The sequence below is a fragment of the Odontesthes bonariensis genome, chromosome 18 (assembly GCF_027942865.1).
Source record: "Odontesthes bonariensis isolate fOdoBon6 chromosome 18, fOdoBon6.hap1, whole genome shotgun sequence".
Classification (NCBI taxonomy): Eukaryota; Metazoa; Chordata; class Actinopteri; order Atheriniformes; family Atherinopsidae; genus Odontesthes; species Odontesthes bonariensis.
In genome coordinates, this window is record NC_134523.1 from 14,026,376 (window position 1) to 14,048,368 (window position 21,993).

Genomic DNA, 21,993 nt, shown 5'->3' on the forward strand with positions numbered 1-21,993 from the left:
TGCAATGTAAACTTTTCTGCTGTTAGAATTTCCTTGAAATTGTTGAATTAGATCAGGACTGACTTAACTACTCCTGTTTTCTTTAACCATTCTTCACTGGCATCTTTGTTTTGCTACATGACCGACTTTCTCTTGAGTTCGCGGACCGAGGTCATGACATCTTTCCGGTGAATAGTTTGAATAACTTTCAATCAATGATGCCAACCTGTCCTGCCCTGAAAAATAACATTATCTTTAATAGGTGGAGACAGGCAGCTTTGTTCTCTTTGAGTTGTATCTTTCTCTTATGCAGCCTTGGACTTCATGCACTCTATTTCTGTTCAGGTTTCTTCTCATAATGAGCTCAATATCATTTATGGTGAGAGAGCTGCCTTAAATTGACCCTGATTTCACTCGTGATCTTGACGACTGTCACTCTTGGAGTAATTCATTTTCAGCCAATTGCTGGAATTATCTTGAATGTCCGCATTGTGAACACAATCTGCCTGACTGTGGATTGGTGGAGTCCAAATTCCACTCCAGAGATGATTTTATAACCTTTTCCAGCCTGACCAGCACGAGTAACTGCAATTATGAGGATCTCAAAAAACACACTTTCCTTCAACAAGTCCCTTTAAATTCAAGTGTGCCCACTCACACCCAGTCGTCATCAGATGTACTGAAAACAAACAACGACGCTAATTTCGCTCTCAGATTAGATGCTAATCCTTGAAGCCTGTTCACTGATATGCAACGTGAAATCATCTTCCTCAGAAAAGAAAATTACCGAGAAATCTGTTAAAACCGAGTTCTCTTCATCCGCCCCTCTTGGACTTGTGAGTCTGTTGATGTTGTAGGCCATAAATACGTAAACCGAAAACTTTGTTAACAAACTTTCTGTGATTGGTCGACGTAGAAAGCACCATTTAGCCCAAACAAACTTGACTCATAATGCTAGTTTGACCAAAAAACCACATATCTCTGCTTATATCTTTATTGACTTTTCAACACATCCAAGCGCATGAAGAATACAGCGTATGACAGCTAAGTACCATTTGTCTCTTGAGATGATGTTTACAATATTTATTAATAATTATTATCTCATGTAAGGTCCTTCTAATTAACACTTAAGCTATTTGTTGAAATGTAAATGCCTCATCACTGAAAGTAAAGGGTAAGCAACGTTGAAACTCCTTATGTACGACGATTGTGGGAGAAATCAGTGAAATGTACTAAAGTAATTGAAATTCTCGGATAAATTGCTCAAGAAATGCAAAACATAGTAATAAATAAAGACACGTCTAGCAAAAACATACTCTGGCATGCAAATAAGCTGCTATGTTACTTGGGATGAACTAATTCCTGGTGAGGCCACTTACGATACATCAGGTACTTCAAGAAGCTGCAGAAGCAGAAGTCTGTACAGAATGAGAATACATGTACAAAGTCTTTTATACAATAAAAAATATTCATTTAAATTGGGAGAATATGGGTCTGTGGTCCATCATTTCACTTCACAGCCTGTTCACAAGAATGTCCTTTTTTTATATATATATATATATATATATATATATATATATATATATATATCACCGTCCTCCTGCACAGAAAACATGACTCGCTTCATAGTGCAAGTGTCAAGAGAGGAATCACGAGTGTTAGCGATGCTCCACCAACAGACTGTCTCCAATAATGTCGGTCAGCTTATCAGTCAGTAGTCACAGCTTCTCCTTTGACTTATTCTGCAGTCTCTCAGGTCTCGTCGACAAGCTTTCAGATCTCCATCAGCATGATCTTGTAGGCGTCTGCGAAGCTCTCGATGCTGAGGATGAAGGTGTCTTCATTGGAGTAATGCTCAATGATGTTGTTATCCATGTTCACCAGGATTCTGTCACAAACCACAAAACGCTCATTGCACGTGCGGACAAAAAGAAAAACTGAACCATGACTGTCTGCCATGTCTGTCCTCGCTTACCCTTTTTTACTTTTCTTGTACACTTTGGCTATCCTCTCCATGGGCAAGCCGTACTTCTCAGATATCTGTCAACGACAAACGAAAGCAGCTCGTCAGCGGGCGCTCTGCGGCGAAGCATTTTGGCTTTTGACGCATGCAAGCAAAAAGGCGGCACTCACAGCCTCCATCAGGCCTACGAGTGTCGGAGACTTCAGCATCAGCGCGTCGAACACCTCGTCCGTCTCCTTTCTTACATACAGCAGCACTGCACACAGGAGGGAGGAGAGCAAACCTTTCATTCTTGTGGCCGCTCTGCATTCATTTTGTCATTAATCTGTGTACAGAGAGTGTGTAATGACACCCTGACAAATGTGTGACTATTGCCGTTGCCTTTGGCCTGCAGCGCTGACAATTTCTTAGCACTCGCACTGCGAGACTCTCAACAGATTTCCAGCAGCTCGGATGCACGTTGAAGCGTCTTATTTTCAGAAAATATATTTTGGGCTGTTGTTTTTTTTCTTTTCTCAATAATCAAACAGATAAGAATATGATACGCTTCTGTAACAAAAAGACTGTATGACTCAATGGACCTGTAGGGAAAGCAATTTTCTCTCAGTTGCCGGGGATAGACTCCATTATACCCATAAAGTGCATAAAAATGGAAATGTAACCATCGATGAGGCTCAAGAACAGCCGCTATGTGCACCTGCAGTGCAGTTGGTGGTGATTTGATATAAAGCATTGAGTCCTCATATTTGACTAAACTGATTTGTTTTTGTTGGACAAATTTCCTTCATAATGACTCAAAATAATGACTTCTTGGAAAATGACCGGATTTGAGGGGGAGATCCAGGCGGAATGTGTCTCTTGTGGAGGCCTGAATTGTTATAAACAGTGTGGTAAATCATCAGAAATGTCAAACTTTCTAGTCAGGATGTTTCCCAGCTCCTCTTCCTGGTCTGGATAATCTCTTCAAACACACGCAAGACTATAGTTTTTAAAAAGAAAAAGCAGAGCGAGCAGCCGTGTCGTACCTCTTTTCTGCGTCTCCTCTTTGATCTGTTTGTGAGGTGACGGACACAGATCTTCATCCGACGGCCTGAACATCCTCTTAACCAGCACGCTCCTGAAAACATACAAATCTATTATCTACCGCACCCACACTGTATTCAGTCTGTTTGCCTTGTGGTATCATGCACTTCCCCTTGTATGAGGTTGGTATGTGTGCCCACTTCCATTTGCATGCCTTATATTTGTATAACTTCAATGATGTAAACATTTCCAGTTGATGCACACTCACCCTTCTCTCTCAATCTCCTCTGTGTTGAAGGTAAACACCTGGAATGAAAGTACCATATGATAATGGAAGTGTTAGGCTTCTTGGACAAGCACAATATAAAATAAAATATCTAAAACCAAATATTTCGTCATACCAGGAGGGTCAGGTTGTTGAGCTGGAAACCTTGCCAGTGTATTAAATGTTTCAACTGAGCAGCAAACATTTATTCAAAGGCCAACTAGTGTCTGTCAGATGCATGTAGTGGGGGTACAAAGTGAAATGTTGTAAGTTGGAAAGGTGGTTGAAACCAGAAAAATATGTGTTAAAGGCAGAGCTCCGGTGTCATCCTTGGGCAGACACACTGATAGGAAGCAGAGCGAGTCGTACCTGTCCCGCCCTCTGCAGGTTGCCGAAGTGAATGTCAGGGATGAAGAGGACCGGCTGGACATCCAAGTCGGTCATGGTCTTGAAGTAGGTGGTGTCTGACTTTTTGGGAACACTTATCACTCCAACACCACCGTCTTTCCCTGGACAACATAGAGAAGAAAAGTGTTAATAATGCACTCTGTACAGTGTTTTTTTTTTCACATTTACAAGCTGGAGAGATGTTTACAGTGGGATTTATAAGGTAGACTAGACTACTTTTGCTACCTCCACCATTTTCTACATGCACCTACAAGCTAAACGTTTTCTATCATTTTGACTCGTAAAAACAATGTGGCTCAAACCTTTTGACTTCTTACGGAATAATTTCCTCTCTTCGTCCCTTATTTTCCTCTCTGCTCCCTGAAGGTGGGAAAAAAAAGCGGACGTCAGTTTGTAAGAGTCAAGCCTAAGAACTCCTTCAACAAACATAAAAAGAAAGCATGGCGTGTGTTCTGTATGCACAGGTGTGCTTTGAGGATAGCTGCACTCTGACCACTAGAGGGAGGGCTGATGTCAGTATTTAACTGCTTCACTGCAGCGAAAGGCCTGAATGCTTCTCCTACATTTCTGTGTACCGAGTATGAAGATTCTGCCACTGCATTACAAGTGGAGTTGCCTTTTCTGAGTCTATATTATATCTATGAAAGTCCCACAAACCAACAACACCAGAACAGCAGCATTAACAATCCGCCATCATGAAAGGAGAGTGTGTAGAGTCCATGTCTAAGTAAGTATGTGATGCTCATTGTTTTTACGAGTGCAGCTAACAAAATGCATCCGTGTCTTTAGTCTTTCTTGTAAAAGGGCTTAGGTCACTTGTTCCAACAGCCGTACTGGACGGAAGGACTGAGTTTCCAAGACTTTTGAAGAAGAAGCGATTCGTCACCTTGTCACAGAAGACCTTGATCTGGGAGAAGGCCCTGTGGAGCGGCTTGTCTCTGCGACTGTTGTAGCTGTACGTATCGATCTGGATCATCAGAGGAAGACCCTTCACCCCCTTCTGAGAGGAGAAGTCTGTACTCAGACAGTTGACTGTGATAAAGATCTTCCAGGAACACAGCAAAAGGAGAGAGAGGAGAGGTTTACACAATTCAAATTAAAACACGAAATAAGAATTCATCAACTTGTGAAGAACACACAAATGTCAGTTCAGATGACACTCATGCACACTCCTGGCTGAAGGCTGTAACTGTTTCTGAGTCTATAAAAACCTCCGTGGCCAACTGTTAGCCAGAGCTAAAGATGGTTTCACAATGTGACAAGTGCCTCATTTTATCAGGCCTCCGAGGAACACAGACAAAATTCCTTTCAACTCTGCTGAGTTTTGCTCAGTGGATACAAAACAAAACTGCTACCCAAAACCGAGAGGCTGATGTTCTCGTTCTGTTTTGACGGGTCCCATCTAGTATCGCGTTTCTTGTTCTTTGGCTCTGAACACATGTCCCCATCAGTCTTTGGGTTTTGTTGTTAATGCCATCTACAACAAAAGCCTCAGTGGTTGGTCATTAACTTGAACCATAAAAAACTCCATTAGCGACAGCAGCCAAGAGGAAAGCTTCATTTGAGTGTCTCTAAACCTGTGAAGTTGGAAACCTCCTCAGAGCATTTAATGGTAATGCCTCACTCTAAATAAAGAGTTTAATTTGTTTAATATACACTACTTTGTGTAACATTTCTTTCTTTCTATCTCTATGCTTCTGTCTATTAATTTGTCAGGGAGCATGCATAATAACACTAATATTATAAGAGAGGAGATACTTTGTACCAGGTTTAGACACTTCAAATGTTTTACCATAAATACATGAACAAGTAATACAACTTAAACCAATACAATGTAACTTCTCAAAAAGCCCATTATGGAGCTCCCCCTACAGGCTTGGAGGTAATGTACGGTTACACTGTCGTAAATACAACACCCTTTCGCTTTCACGTTTCACGTTTGTTGACGAACCGGCGAGGAGTCAGAAGGTGCAAGCTATGTCGACCGAGAAGGTAAGAGTAATCAAATGTACCTGGGAGCGTGAGAGGGGTCTATTTGTTTTTGCGGTAGGTGTGCCAGAAAGCAAGTCGAAGTACTTTCTCTCAGCTCCCGGGCCGGTCCAGCAAAGTTACATAGCGCAGTTTTTCCAACTCAGACCCTCGAAGGGCATAGGAGACAGGCCAATCGTAATATTAAAACTCATTCTAGCCGCACAATTTTTTTCAAGCTGTTATTTTAAGGTAGAAATGTTACATAGTATTACTTTAATGTAACATATGGCATTAAAAACAAAAGAACTGTCTACAACCAGTGTCCAAAAATGTTGACAGCACTTCTTCCTTGAAATCCATTTTCTGGCCTGACAAGGAAAAAAGGAAAATCTGAAATTCTTTCCATTTTTTCAAACCATCATGAAGCTTTCTCCCATCCTTAATGGACCTTCTTTTAGGGACTCTACCCTCTGCTCAACAGGGATCTCGTCATCTGTTCCCAGCAAAGTTGCAAAGATGTTCTCAATGGTGGGGCTGCCATATTATGAGCTATTTTAAAAACAAGCCAGGGTGCATCTGAGTGTGTAATTACATTCTCAAATCTCTGTGAGTACATTATGAGGCTTTCACTGTTTTCCAAGCACGAAGTTGCAGCTAATTTTGACATAAACATGTAATTCTGCTGATGTACTGGAATGTTTTAGGTCAACAAATAGTCTTTCCATGTTCTTTGTTATATCATTTACATAGTAACCCCCCGCCCCACCCCTCCAAAAAGAAAAAAACAAAGAAAAAAAACACAGCATCTCAGATCATTTGATGCAACCGTTGTCTACAGCTTTTTCTGCTCTATTCCTCCATTTTCTTAACAATAGAGCAGTCATAACTGAGAGGTTACCAGGACATGAGTTTGGTCAAGCTGATTCCAGAGCGCCTCCTGCAGGATCGCAAGGCACATTACTTTTTTTTTTCTTTTAAAGTATTTTTTTGGGCTTTTAATGCCTTTATTAGAGGCAGGAAGCAGGGGGCAGAGAGAGGGGGAACAACACGCAGCAAAGGGCCATCCCATGCAGGATTTGAACCAGGGCCAGCTGCAGCGAGGACTAAAGCCTCTTGTACATGGGGTGCCTGCTGTACCCACTACGCCACAGACCGCCCCAAGGCACATGACTTTGAACTTTGACTAATTTGAACAGGTTACTGAGACTTGAAGTTTTCTCAACTTGGGATGAATGTTCAAATGCTGAACAAAAAGCGATAGCCCTGGTACAAAGATACAAAGATGATGCTGTAATGGTTTGTTATCAGATGCTTTTATGGCTTGATTTCAGAGGGATCTAATTGGTTTTAGAGTTGTCCAATGACACAAGCAAGAAATAAAACTGTTTGATGTGAGAAAATGTCCCAGCATTCGGAAACACCCTTAAATCTTACTTAGTTAGTTTTTAATTTGACTGAGAACAGCTATGTTATATTTCAGTGTATAACTCATTGATATGCTTTTTGAGCCCAAGGGCTGAATCCAAGACTGTTTTTGAATTCTTTACCTCTGCATTGCAGATTTTTTTTCTTTTTTTCAACCATCGACATAAATATTTAGAAGGTCCTCTGATTACACTTCCTACTGAAATACATTGTGACAGTCTTCTCAATATTCCATGTTAGGCATGAGAATTTAAGCCAATCTGACAGTTTATCCATTATCAGTGACCACCTAATAGCTACATGTTCAGCCTCTTTATCAAATATACACATGACTGTGTCATCTGCAACATAAAATATCTTGCATCATGTCACTAACTGATGTACACGAGTTTATGAGGGGTCTCAATATTGACCCTTGAGGCACGGCAATGTTACAGACACTTGATGATGATCCACTGCAACTCCAATATTTGAAAAGCTTTCTTAGAAGTGTTGAAAGACTGCTGCATCAGAAGCCTCATGCATGTCCAAAAGCACTGCTCCTACTAACCTTCCTGTGTCTAAATGTCTAAACAACTTCTGTGAATTCACTTTGAATTCAAACTACTTTTTATCTTTAATACGCTCCACCAACCGTTCAGAGATTACTTTTTCTCTAACTTTGGGGTCAACAACAGGTCTAAAGTTGCCCACTTTCAGTTTCTTCCTACTTTCCGTCTATCTCCAGCTTCGTAAACTGGACCTACCACAGCGGGGCGCAAAGAAATGCACCCTCTAGTACTGATCTATTTTAAGTGTACGTAAAAGAAACCATTAAATAGTCCTTGTGTTTTTTAAAGAGTATGCTCAAGTCAAAAGTCACCAACTGTTAACTGAATTTACAGTAAACTTACATGGTAAAGAAAGGTGTGTCGTTATAAATGTCATCTGGGGTTGGACTACCTTTCTCAAACACCAGCTCTGCCCCAGAAAAGGAGTGACTAAGAGCTTGAACTTGTTATTAGATTTGCACAGTAAAGGTAACAGATCACAACGTTAATTAAAAATAACTCTTGTGCTGCTCACACCTATCGTTAATACTCATGTGGTCACCTCTGTGACAAATTTTAGTTTTTTGTTTCAAATCTGGATTTTAACATCTCAATCAGCACGACACTTGTGCAAAGGTTCACATACTTTGTGAGCCTTGAGTTGTGTGACAAGAGGCACTGAATAACGGATGCGATGATGGCGCTTTTATATGATGGTGTCGAGCAGGTACAGGTTTTGGTGGAACAGCTGCACGGACTTGCGAGAATGTTCTCACGAATGTTGTACACTTATTCTAAGATCGTTACAATCCAAATGAGCCCCCAGTCGACAGTTTTCTCGCAGTCGTGGCTGTTTGGTGATTTACGTCACAATGCTTCGAAAGTGTTCGTTTCTGATGTCAGTCTCTTGCTTGGGTCTATTCTAAAAAGTCGCTTTGTGCATGGTTTTATTGTTAGTTCTTTTTCTTTTTTTGGACTATTTTCCTTAAAGAAAAAAATCTAAGTCTGGAAATTAGCCAAGACTAGAAGTCTTTTTATCCTTTTAAGGACCTCACTGAAAAAGTCATTTTTCATTGGGGGAAGATGCTTGTTGGTTAAGGTATCGCTTCATGGTGCAAGTAACAAATCTGAAAAAGTAATGGCATAAAACCCCATCCTCTAGAGATGGTTCAGGCAGGCTTACTTCAACTCATTTTTATTAGGATACCAATATTCACTGAAATATTTGCTCCACTTAACATGACAACAGGACATTCAAAGGATAAACAATGAAATTGTTGCATTTTTCCCCCCTCTGTAACACTGTTTTTTGTATTGTATTTGACTAATAAAAACTATAATAATAAACTCATCACAACAAATAGCCAAAGCTAACCTAACCTGGAGCCACACTAATAGCTTATTGATCGCTCTGTCTAATAAAAGAGACTAATTAGAAACTCTGACTTTTTAAATGAAGAAAGAGGAGGGGAAACATGGAATTTTACTCAAACTTGGATGCACGGCCACCCAAGCCTTCAGAACAAAGAGCTCATGGGAAGGAGATAAGGGGGGGGTCCCATTGAGGGAAACATCTGCACTTTCTGTTATTCCAAAAGCTAAGGCTCATCTCTTTAGTCTAATTGTGACGTTGGTTCATACAGGAAACCTTTCACATAGCGCTCAACCCTAACCTCAAAAACTCTCATTTTGAATACTTCACATGGCTCCTAATCCTGTATCATTGAAGCAGGAATTAATGCAAATCATGCATTCCACAAAATAAGATCCTTCATTAAGCTCTTTCCTAAAATGAAAATGTAAAATGCATAATGTACAGAGGGATTTATTCAGAATGCAGCTTACTTGCCATGAGGCATCCACAAGTTTGTAACTGAAGTGAAAAAACAAACAAAGTTGATATTTCTTTGAACTACGAGGGATTTACCCGGGTTTTAGTTCTGAAAGAGGCTTATTCACACTGACTTGTCACATATAATGAGAGAAAAAGAAAGTGATAGAGAGACATAGAGGGATAAATGTGGGCAGAGTCAACACTGGCAGGAGAAGTGTGCTTGGATTTCCTCCAGCAACGTCTTTGTCTACAGGCAGCTATTGCTCTGAAAAAGCCACGTTACACAAAACCCGCACACCAAACAAACACACAGAGTTACTCATGTTCACACAGAAATGAGGGCAAAACAAACAAGAGAGGGTGGGGACGTGGACCGGTGTGCATTGGCCCTTGGGGGCACCTCTGGAGTTCAAACACTGACGGGGCTACATTTTAAGGAGTGGCCACAAAGGAGTGGGCTTCGCAAAGACAAAGAGAACAAACAGAGCAGAAGTATGCAACACTGCCCATTGGTTTTTACGACACACGGTTCAAAACGTGGCAGGTTGAAGAGAAAGAAGCTGCTTTTAGGACTGAATTTTGCACTAATCACGTTATTATGGGATTTTATCACCAATATCAAAGTGAACTCTCGGGTGTTTGTGATGTCTACAGGTCGGATGCTTGCATCACAGTTAATGTCGGTTTCAGTTTTCAAGTGAGTGCATTTGTTTGCCAACATCTGAATCAGCGCAAAAAAAAAACCTGTCCCACTGCTTCTTCAACATTTATAACACGCCTCCAGTGAGAGTTAATATAGAAGACGGGTTTCAGGGAAAACTACAATGATATTTAACTCCTGCACGCAAAGAGAGAGAGAGAGAAAAACCTGTCATATAAGCATTTTGTACCTTGGCTTCCTCGTTCACGTCCCAGGTGAAGGAGATGGCGTTGTAAGCGATTTCTTCAATATTCCCGATTGTGTTGAAGCTCTCCTTGTAATCAGCTGTGAGGACAAATAGAGGCAAGGTTCATTTCTGGGAAAAAAAAATTCAAACATACCACAAATTTGCCCCAAGCATCAGACCCTCCTTCCACAAACTGCTCAATGCACACCACAAATTGGTCAATAAAAGACTAAAGCTGGTAGCTATTGTTTGTTAAGATAAGCAATCAAATGGCACACTTCAATTTTAGAAGATAAAGCCTTATCTGCTTGAGCAAACAAACTCTCAGGCTTCAAAGGCAGCAAAGAGGAAACACAGGAGGCTATTCGGGTCAGGGGACCAAATTAAAGGCCAGCTAGATGATGTGACTACGCACAGGGGAGACACCATGGTATGCTGTTCAAATGTTTATGTTCAAAAATTAAAATATGCAAAAAAGTAAAAAATAAAAAAAAACAATACAGGTGTATAAATGAAGAGCATGACTATTTTCCTAAAAAAAAAAAATCAGGATTTCTCTCAGTTCTAAAGGCTTTCAAGATGCTAGAGGATGTTGTGGGACTGATTGCTAATGATATGATAGAAAAGATGGACGTTTTATTTATTCATGGGATGTGGAATGAAAACCTGAGTGATGCAGGCCTTAACCTTTAACCAATGTCTACCAGTGAAGGGCTGCAGTTTTTATTTGGAAAGATATTTGGCAAACCTCTTTGAAGAGGAAGCAGTGAACACCCTGTTCTTTAGTGATATCCTCCATCAAGCCGACTGTCGCTGCATCGACACTTCCTGGTTCCCCAGCAGGTGCACAAAGCAGCAGGGCAGGCTGCAACATGCCTCCCTGCTAACATCCCCCATTAAATTGCCCCATTCAAATGATCCATCCTGCGACTCACGGCGCCTAACCCCCGCACCCTCAACTGCTATTCAAACCAGATCTTTGGGCATCTTCATGTTACATCAAGCTACAGCCTGACCCTCGCTGTAGCCGGGTGGAGGGTGCTCTGTCATGTGACCCACAGAGCCTTCCTCCATCACTCGACTCATTTCTCAGCATGGCCGTTAACAGGTGGACGATGTTTACAGAAGCTGCAGCCGTGTGCAGATGTCTGTCTGCATGTGTCAGTATGATGAAAACCATTAAAGCCCTCTGGGCTTGACGTACGCCATCTATCTCTGTATCGCATTTGCACATAAGCACAAACACAGAGTCATTACACTTGCAAATGCCATACAGGATCCCGGAGGGATTCATCCGAAAAAAACAATACCACACTTCCCTCACAACAGATACTCATGATGACTGTGTGGAACCTGCTTAAAATACCTCCTTACTATTTAAAAAGAAGAGACCATTGAGGAAGAGGGCCGGTTGCAAGAGTCGGTAATCTCTTTGGAACTACACAGATTTGTACTTGATTGTTCATAAAATGTGGTCTGTTCTTCATCCGGGGTACTATTGTCAATACACAATTTATCTTAATAACAGAGAAAGATATGTACCTCTGTATGTCTTTACTGAACACATCGAGTGCAATAACTGACCCTTGGAAAAAACGCGGGTGAACTCTCATATCTAATAAGTCGTAGACGCTACTCTAACCACAAAAATCTTCATCAGAAAGTTCCTCAGGGAACTTTAAGAGAATTGCACAATGATGAGGAAGAATTTTCAACAAAAAACTGAATATTTGTGGAATGTAAAACAAAGGGGGGTCATGCCTCAACTCCATAGAGTCATCAGTCTATCGGATTTGCTGTAACTTTAGACAGACCTCTGTTCCTGTTTTATGTCGGGATTGTCTTTGTTTGTTGGCTTCTTCCTATTCTGTGTGATTTGTGTGTGATTGTTGTCATGTCATGATGGGAACTTCCTGTAAACGCGGGAAATAAACTGATATGAAGTGACTTTTTGTGACTTGGTTTCAAGATCATGGAAATTATTAAAATTCTGGTAAGGTTTAGGATAGGTGTCAGGATTAGGCCTTTAGTTGAGATGGTTAAGATAAGGGAGAGAGGTTAGGCTGATGGACTGTCCCTGTCGGGATGTAGAAACAACTGTACTTGTATGTGTAATTTTAGTGGTTGTTACAATGCGAACCACAGTTTTTATTGTGACAGCCCGCTCCCTTTAGAATTAAAGTAACTGTAACAGCAACTGTTATGTTGCACCTAAATCATTGATATTTGACGTTTGGGTCTGTTAAAGGTTTTTAAAAATATATATAAATCTGACATATTTCAGTCTGGACCAAAGTGGTGAAACGACAAACACATTCATGACAGAAACTAACAAATCCAGAGCATACTTTGCATCAGAACTCAATTCTTTTATTCCTTGTCCTTCCCTTAAATTCATCTAATGACTGGTTCAACTGTTCTAACAGATATAGAGATGTCTTCAAACTGTAGGCTGATTGGGTTTCGTTTCGGTTGATGGAAACACAAGAATTAAGATGAAGATCTAAACTGCGAAAAAAATTACTTTCAGCAGGCCAACGCCAGCTGCTGTAACAGTGTGGCAAACATTCCTCTCCCTGTCCCAACAAGCTACGTAGAGGTGTGCGTATGTCTGTTTGTGTGCGTCTCCTTTCCACCCCGAGTCTCCCACATACCTCTGAATCTCTGCCTGCTCAGCAGGCCCAAGCTTGTCAAATGCAAACTGCCTACAAGCTTTTCACACACATCCATTCAACAAGGCGTAGAAAGTCGGTCCAAATTCAAACGGATCAACTGAAAATCAAAGGCGGACCAAAGGTCAAAGTGTGAAGCCTGAGAAGCTTCAGATCGGCACATGTATACTCGTGGGAAATGCTGTGAGACAGCAAGGCCGCCGCCGCCGTTTGGCTTGTCATCTTTTTTAACTAATCGGCATTCTGCTCAATCTCCAAGGGAATGTCGAGGAGATTAGAGGATTTAAGTTTTGTGTTTCTGCAACACCTTGACATTAAGAGACTCAGGGGTGTGTGTGTTGGATGGCCTACTGTCTGACAGAGGGTGATGGTGGGCAGCTGAGCAGCCACAGGCAGACAGCTGGGTGGAGCCTTGTTTGCTCTGAGTTTGGTAATGCTTTGTTTGTTCATTACGCACATTCCAACATTCGCAAACAACATAAATCTATCATCGTGTTGTTTTTGTTCCAGTGTTTTCATGGTTTGATTCAGCCGTTCATCTCATGCTTTCCAAAAGAAGTGCTATGAAAGTCTTACCAATGTCTAGGACTCGCTGCTTGGCCGTGTGCTGCCGAGAGTGCCAGTACTTCCAGTATTTAAGTTGCTCATCTCGGTTCTTATCCTCACTGAACACAACCATGATCACGCTCTGTGAGGACAACAAGGCAGGAAAACCGTCAAATATGAGCCCTAAATAAGCCTGTACACGGGCTTTAGGGATTGTAACCTATGACTATTTAAGAAAGCTTGACAGAAGACAAGGGTTAGGATTACGTAGCGAGGTCCACATTCTGCCACTGTTTTTCTGGTTAAGGATTGATAATACTCATGAAAGTCACTTTCAAAGCCAAATAGTTTGCTGTAATGTTTCTTTAGACCTGTTATTGTTTCTTCTGACAAAGAATATGTAAACCCAGATAAGTAAAACCTGATGGCGACCAGTGAACTGATGAGAGCTGGTTGGAGACCAGGAAAAACTGGATGTAAGTGGCTTTGCCTTTGAATAAGAATAATTGATCTCATAACCAAGAAACCGACCAAATTACATATCAACTCTACCACCATTCTAATATATGACTAGATAAAATAGTATTTTATCTGCATAAAAGAAGAATGTATGCTGTGCGGGAAAATTCACACCATTATCTCTTCTCATAGAGTTCAGCCAAAAGGATTTTTCTTTTTGCTTTAAAAATACATCTCACACAGTTTCAGCTCTGCTTTAACAATTTCATTATTGACTGAATGGCACCCACAATCATAAACATGGTGTCGAGACTTTTGAACACCCTTTCAAATAAATTGGCACCACTAAATCCCCTTACTTTCCAGTCATTCTTGTCCTGACCGGTTATATTTTCACTGGGCAAAAAATAAGGGTCTAAAAACCTGTTTCCTAACTGAGTCACTGAAAAGTAAAAATAATAAAGAGAGACGGATGTCGATCTCAAACATCTGAAAGCCAGGCTAGAATATCAGAATCTGGCTTATTAACATTCAAGGTCAGCTTTGATTAAAATGCAGATGTTGCTGTGTTTCCAGTATGTCGCACATGCATAATATAGGAAAATTATCCTTAGACTTTCTGCCAATTTACAGTCAAACTTCTGGCCACATGTTGGGCTCTATGAGTAAAAAAATATTTACTAAAAGAAAAATACTGGCATACTATCATCTTGTAGATATCGATCAGTAGATATATAGCAACGACACGCGTGATACATCAGCTGGACAATATTACTGACCTATTCCAGATATATGGGTATCAGCATAAATATTGTCCAATTAAAACCAATATGAAGCGTTTTACCACAGAAGACAATGCAGAATGTATGAGGTCATTTCGAGATAGTTTTCTATTATATATATGCTAAATGGCTCTGACTGCATTAATATCAGCACTGTCTGCAGCACACAATAATATCGGCCTCTTTTGCTGCCAAATGCTCCACATTTTTCACCAGTTGGCTGCAAACTGTGTCTGACTGGTGTGCCGACACGGAATGAGATAAGGTGGGTATGAAAACTAAATGAGTGGATGAACTGTCTGCTGCAACTGAAACAGATCAAAACTGCAAAGATGCAGGCCGGTACACTAAAGCAAGGTATGTTCAATGTTGGTGAAGAGAGCAAACCCAAATTAAGCCTCTCACATCACTCATTTACCGTAATTACAAAAAGTATCTGTACTTGCTTTAAAACGCAGGCAAAAGTACAGTTATTATTTTAAAACAATGGGAAAATAATCAGGCCAAGGCTGAAATTACCCGGACTTTACTGATGGGGTGACGGAGGCGTTTGTTGGCGCTGAGCTCGTTGAGCGTCACAGCGTAGAACTGGCCTTTGTTCAGGTAGGTCATTGGTCCCTCGCCCTGCTTCTGACGCAGTGATCGAGTGGCATCCAGGGTGTACTGGAAGCTCTCACTGCACACACACACACATACGCGAAAAAAGAGATGTGATCACAGATAACAAAGTGGGATGGGTGAACAACAACACAGAGCACAAAATCCTTCAACGAAGTTCACTTTTGCATTCCTTTATGGATCACTTGCAGCCTGTACGTTTATCAACTGGTTGTCCCTGAATATTTACGCCGAACTTACACTGTGCTGTGATAACAAAAGCCATCACAGTAACTTACACTCTCTCCTGATGAAATAAGAAGTCATCTGTAGCCAGGGCGGAAGGTGAATGGTACTTCTGTTGAAAATGAAAAAAATATATATATTCTTTTTTTTTAAAACACAGAGAAAGAGGAAACTTTGAGAGGAACTAGTGAAACAATGCAGCAAATTAGCAAAGTGAAAAAACTCCTCAGCTGCTGTTTTTTCACTTGTCTCTATGTGTCATTAAACATCAACTCTAACTCAGCATATTCTTGGCTGCATTTCTTTTTCAGCGTTCATCAGTGTTTATACTTTATTTTCCTTTTTTCAGCACAAAGTTTACGATGATCTATAGCTTGTATGAAGACTTGATCTGCTTGTTAGCCTGTAAGGGTTTTGTAAAGCTGCTATCAATGGACATTTATAATCTGACTCAATTTATAAATTTGGTTTCTATTTTTGGGCCAATATTTCTGAAAAAAAACAAAAACAACAACAACTTTGAACCAGCAAACTGCATGAAATGCACGAATTACAGCGACAGTAATCAACGTTATTGGCTGCTGTCCCTTCAGTGGCATCTATGTTTCTTCATGCTACAACTGTGCCTTCAACACCACGGTGAAAGTCAACTTCAGGTCCAGACTCTTTGGTTTCTCACCCCGTCTGTCTCCTCCTCATACGGGCTGTCAGGTGTACTCCGCTGGTCCTCCTTCACATATGAATTGTGACTCACAGTGGTCACCTCATAGGGACTCTGCTCATAGACAACCCGTGCCGGCTCTTCTCCCTCCACCCTGTAGTGTAGCCCAGCTCCTGCCATGAAGACGGGAGCGTACACTTCAGTCTTGACCACGGCCACAGCTGGAGAGCCTCCGTCCGCGGAGCCCGACTCCGTCGAGCTGCTGTACTGCTCCCGTTTAGTGTCCTGGTGCTCCGTGTTGAGTGACAGGTTGACGGGGACAGACTTGAGGACCTGAACGTGGTTGTCCACTCTCTCCGCCTCGTTTTGGCTGCTGGGGTTGCTTGGCAACATAGACATGAGTAAAAACATGGATTAAACAGGATTTGTGATGTATTTCTTTTTGAAAGCCACTGAGATCATTCGGTGAATTGTGCCTGGAGATGAATTTTCTATTGTATTAAGCAAAGAACTTTTTAATTTATTAAAGCCCTACTGTAACCAAAAGTGATTCTAAGAAAATCTCCAGCACCAACGCTGATATGCATTTTAAAGAGTTTTTTTTTTAAACTTTAGCTGCATTACGGAGCAGTTTTTTTACAAGCTGTTCTCCATTTTGTCTGTCTTTTTTTGTAAGACCCCCAATGCACACCTTGAGAAGCAGCAAAGGTAGAAAAGAAAACGACTGAAAGCTAATAAACATCAGCTGCGTTTGTCTGTATCTGCCAGAGGTATGCAGTTGATCCATTAACATTACTTAGAGTTAGTGTCGGTAGAGGAAATGGTTGTTAGTAGTGATTTGGATAAAAAAGAGGAATGCAGTATGCAAAAATGGCAAAAGGTAAAAAATAGAAATCCCCACGTTGCCCCCACATCAGTGGTGAACAATTAATACTGCAACATCAAAATAAATAAATAATTAAAAAAATGCCCACAAAACAACAAAAACACCTCTAGAACTAACTCCATCTTGTGTTGAAATTTTAGCTGAGTAATGCAAAACAGCTCTGAAAAATCAGTTTACCGCCGATATTTCAGGTAAATATTTCAGAAAATCATAAGAAAACCTCAGCTATAAAGAGCATAAGGAGACGCTACATGTTACAAAGAAAAAAGGATTTAAAATATGAATAAAACCACTTGCAATAAAGCGATTTGTCACGTAATAATACAGTAAGTGCTGTATCCATGGGCGGTATGTGGGTTGCTTTTAAGGATAGCATTTTATGTAAATAACTGCAAATATTCATAAGGCAGAAAGAATAATGAAACTGAAAACTTTTAATTGTATGAGAGGTCTGAAAAGCTGCTTTTATCCAAAGACTGACATCAATAAGCACATCAGTGCCTCTTGACCTCATATGTAAGGTAATAACATGATCACACATCCTCGCCTGAATGGAAATAAGAACATGTTTCTCTTTTTACGTCACAGTAAGCAGATAACAGGATTTTGTTTAAAAAAATCAAAAACAGAAGCCGACTGCATCACGACATCTTTTGTTTTTCCTCTTTTTACTCGGGGATCAGTAACTTTTTCTAAGTTTTGGACCAGGCTGTGAAGCAAGGCTCGCTCATCTGTGATATCATCTCACATTCATGCTCACAGTGTTTGTCTTAAATCAGTGGGACCTAAAGCACATAGTTTGTTATCCGTCGTGTGTTTTCACTGTAAGAAAAACCGAAAGCTTTTCACAGCGCTTTCACTGCGGTTAGATTTGACATGACGTGCAGCAGTAATGGTCTTCCAGCAACAAGATATTTAACATATTTTCACTCTCTTTCTGTCTGTGCATGTGCAACCGCGTGTGAGAGACAGAGACATCAATCCACTGACCTCTTTTCCTGCTCCTCTGTAAGTTCAACAACTTTGGGAATTGTCAAAAGTCTCTTTTCTTTGGGCACCTGGAAAGAAGACATGGAGTTTTGAAAAAAGTCAGGATCAGTCGAAACTAAAAGGTTGCTCCATATTGCATTTTCTTTTGCTCATTAGGGACAAGGGTTCCTATGTACCATGTGTGACATATCGACTGTTCGTGTCAGACCTCTGTACACGATAGTTTTTGTTCTCTTAGAAATATGGTGTCAGTTCCTTTACTGGAAAAATGTTTCCACTGACATATGTAAAATACTTCAAAATCAAGTTCCTTCATGAAATGTCCCCCTGATTCTGTACCCATACCTTGCCCGGTCCACCCCCCACCCCTTAGATTTGACTATCTAGGAAGAGCGGGCTGATCTACTGAATATGCAGAGACGCAGGCAGCAAACAAACAAAAGCATTATGTTGCAACCCTCGTTTTTCCCTTTTTTTTTTCTTTCTGCCTACTTTATTCACTTACTTAACTGAATGTAACCATGTTTATGTCTTGTCTTTGTTTTTATTCTTTTTGTTTTTTCTCACACTGTTATCCAGCTCCAGCTCCAGTACACTAACCTGTTTGTATAAAGTAATATGGGTCTCTTGGATGGGTGGGATGGGAGTTGGGTTATGCAGAAAAATGAAAATGTGACTCTTTTGATTTATTGTTTACTGCAACTATGAATCAATAAAAATATTATATATATAAAAAAAATCAAGTTCCTTCAAAAAGAAAACTGTAATTGTAAGACACTGAAATTCATCAACTGCACATGTCATATAAACTTGTCATCCTCTGAGACATCGCCATTCAAGTTGTACGCTCAGGACCTATGATGGGACTGTTTTTGTGTACCTTGTAGTAGTCGTAGAGGAGGCCCAGGGCGTTGGCGCTGTCCTCATCCCCGTTGATGCTCATCATGGCCTTGGTGGCGGCTGTCAGCGGGTTCTCCAGGTACGACCTCCATGCCTCATCCTCGCTGGTGTAAGCCCGCCGCACGGCAGGGTAAGAGCTCTCGTTGGGGACGACCACCACCAGACGCTTACTGAAAGCAGCGGGAACATAAGCCGAGGCTTCTAAGTCCATACGGAATAGGACTGATCTGCTGTTTTAAGCTTGGTTTCTGCTCTCTTCAACTATTAATCTTTTCACTCTTTGTTTTTTGTCTACGGTGTATCACATTTATTGTCAGAAAAGGTCAAGGATTAAGCGATAAACTATATCAGATTTTATTCCTTTCAGGTTTTGCGTGTGTGTGTGTGTGTGTGTTTGTCTCACAGCCCTTTAGTCCCACTTAAGTTGAGATCACAGACTAGTAAAACACACAGTGTTGCCACAACATCTTTCAGCTCAGCCAATCACAGAGCACGCCCTGACTGTGTCAACTTGCACTTGTACAGTAAACAACATCAACGTAATGACACACCATTAGGGATTATATTAATTTTCTCTTTATGTTTGCAGCTACAACGCTTTGTTTTTTAGTCGGTAACTTGATTTAAACATGTAATATAAATCAGGGATATGTAAATGGCTGTGAAATCTGCTCTATGAAATAGATTCATGGGGTAAAATTGATTGTAATGGGCATTTACAACTGTAGAGCGGCCAAAACAGCACCATATTCATGCAAATCGTTATGGTAAAAGTCTAGTTTACTTTGTGTAGTTTCAGCCTTTTAGCACCTTGTTCTGGTGAGTTATTCTTCCTCATCTCAGCCAATGAACCCCCCCTATTCCCCCCCACAGATTTTTACCTTTATCACAAAAGCATCTCCATAGTAGCCACAGCAGGTACAGGAAAATTAGACATCTGGCAGAAGTTTATCATTTGAGCACGTCTGCTCTGGTGGATTTCTACAAGAATATTAACACTGCGTGTCAAAAATAGTGGCAGACACCTGTTGTTGCCACTGATCCAGGACGCAGGGAACAGCAACACTACAAAGTGACGGAAAAATCAGCGGCACACTGCCTCATTGTGACAGTTTAAGTTGTTTCAGGATTTAATTCACATGGCTATATTCATGCCACAAATATAACAACTTCAAATAGCAGAGACGTAAACTTTTGAAGAAACATTAAGTGATTAACCACTTAGCTATTTCAATGATAACATGTACATGACACGAAAAAGAGATCAGTTTACCTTATTGTCGATACATAAAGTCCTGTTATAAAATGTATTACAAAAACCGCTTCATTACATTATTATTAGGGGTTGTTTTTTATTAAAAATCCTGTTATTTCTTTCTTCCAAGGTAAACTTTATTATTACGTCGTTATTTGTAATATAGTTTTGTTTTTGTCTTTTTATTTAGAGAGCATACATTCATACATTGCATTTTAATAGCCAAAGCAGTTCTCCAAAGTGAATTTATTATTAATAAAAAAAAAGTTTATAAAGTTTCAAAACAACACAGAAGGCCACAGGCTTTACAAACTGCTCTAATTCACGAGCAAATCCAAACGCACACTCTATCGTAGGCCATAAACAGGAAGAATTTACGCAATCCAGACGTAGAGCTTAAAGTCTGCTTTCTTTCAAAGACATTAAAGTGTTCACAAGGTGTTCCTTGCACTTTGAGGGCTTTTCCATCAGTCAAAAATGGCGAATTCCGCTCTAAAGAATTCCACGGCGCAAAAAAGTTTGCTTGTCAACCTTTTTTCTTTTGGCCTCGAATGGCTCCGTATCTGTCAGAAATTACCATCCACAGCTGATGTAAGCGGCAGGAGAGCCCTAATTTTCGTCGCATGACTAACAAATCAATTCCGGATTTAAAGCTTAGGCGTAATGACAGCCTCTACAGAAAACAAGTTTCTCCCTTCATGTAGAAATCATCAAACATCCTCTCCTCCGACTCGATCACTTACTTGTCTGTCTCCTGTGACATATTTTTGCTTCCTCTACGATTCTTCCTTGTGAAACTGGACTTTCAAGTCGGAGCAGGTAATAGAGTGAGTGTGTTGCCAGAAGTTGGGCTACAGGTAAGTCGACTTTTCTCGCCCCGCGTCTTTTCTCCCTGCCTCTCTCTGTGACTGCCCCCCCTCCCTTCCTCCCTCCCTCCCTCCCTCCGCTCCTTCACCTGGCAGGTAAAGCCGCTTTTGTCCCCTGCAACCAATCACGTTACTTGGTCAGTTTGCACGCTGATTATGACAAATATCAACAAATATCCTGCTGCCATGCGTTGTAATATTTGCCTTTTGCTCTCTTTAATGGCAGCGGGTCTACTTTGGCAGAAATTCTTTCACTGTAAAAGAATTGAAGGTGAGGGCGAGTCTGCCGCTGATTGGCTGTCGTCGGGCGGAGCGTGCCTCTGATTGGTTGTTAGGTCAGGTAGAAGCAAGTGAAGCATATTAGTAAATATTAGTAAAGACTATTGAGGACACAATGGTACGGGAAACAGAGAGACTCATGTATCTATCTCGACTTCACACCCGCCCACCCAAAAAAAGAATTTTGATTCTTTAAATCTGATTCACCTCCAGAAAACAGCACCTGTAATAGAAATTAGGTCTATTTGATGAGATTTGAGGCTCAGACTGGCCACACACTACGTGCTTCTCGGGTTTTCTTTCATTCACATCCACTGATTTAACCTTTTCACCCTCTGATTTTGATAATGACTCGCTTGTGTGTGTGTTTCAGGTAATTTTAGAGCAGACCCAAGGCAGGGAGGAGCCCTGTAATTAGCTGACACAATGCCATTGTCCTCTTAATGAAGCTATTGTATGAGGAGATCCCAGTGTTTGGGATTACCCCGACTGAGCAAACATTGTGTTTTGTCATACAGTGACTGGGCCACTGCTCTGGTTTGTTGCAATAGTTTGTGATGAGACAGATT

General features: G+C 40.8%; 2 protein-coding genes across 3 annotated transcripts in view; both read right to left on the reverse strand.

Annotated features, from left to right (window-relative positions):
* The window catches only part of LOC142367565 (putative 2-ketogluconate reductase), a 379,644-nt gene that overhangs the window by 26,625 nt on the left and 331,026 nt on the right, over positions 1 to 21,993 (reverse strand). The gene's annotated exons all lie outside the window — the stretch shown is intronic.
* grhl2b (grainyhead-like transcription factor 2b) lies at positions 938 to 21,184 on the reverse strand. Of its 2 annotated transcripts, none has more exons than XM_075450228.1 (16): positions 21,023 to 21,184; positions 19,005 to 19,194; positions 18,125 to 18,192; positions 16,267 to 16,630; positions 15,641 to 15,699; positions 15,264 to 15,420; positions 13,534 to 13,645; positions 10,289 to 10,383; positions 4,525 to 4,683; positions 3,941 to 3,998; positions 3,600 to 3,739; positions 3,234 to 3,271; positions 2,968 to 3,059; positions 2,113 to 2,198; positions 1,955 to 2,019; positions 938 to 1,867 (listed from the first exon to the last, which is right to left on the reverse strand). In XM_075450228.1, exons 1-16 carry the CDS (start codon positions 21,040 to 21,042, stop codon positions 1,753 to 1,755), a joined length of 1,818 nt encoding a protein of 605 aa, XP_075306343.1. In that variant the 5' UTR covers positions 21,043 to 21,184; the 3' UTR covers positions 938 to 1,752. The 2 variants fall into 2 exon arrangements, with proteins under 2 accessions (XP_075306343.1, XP_075306344.1); XM_075450229.1 differs by lacking the exon at positions 21,023 to 21,184 and adding an exon at positions 19,906 to 21,007.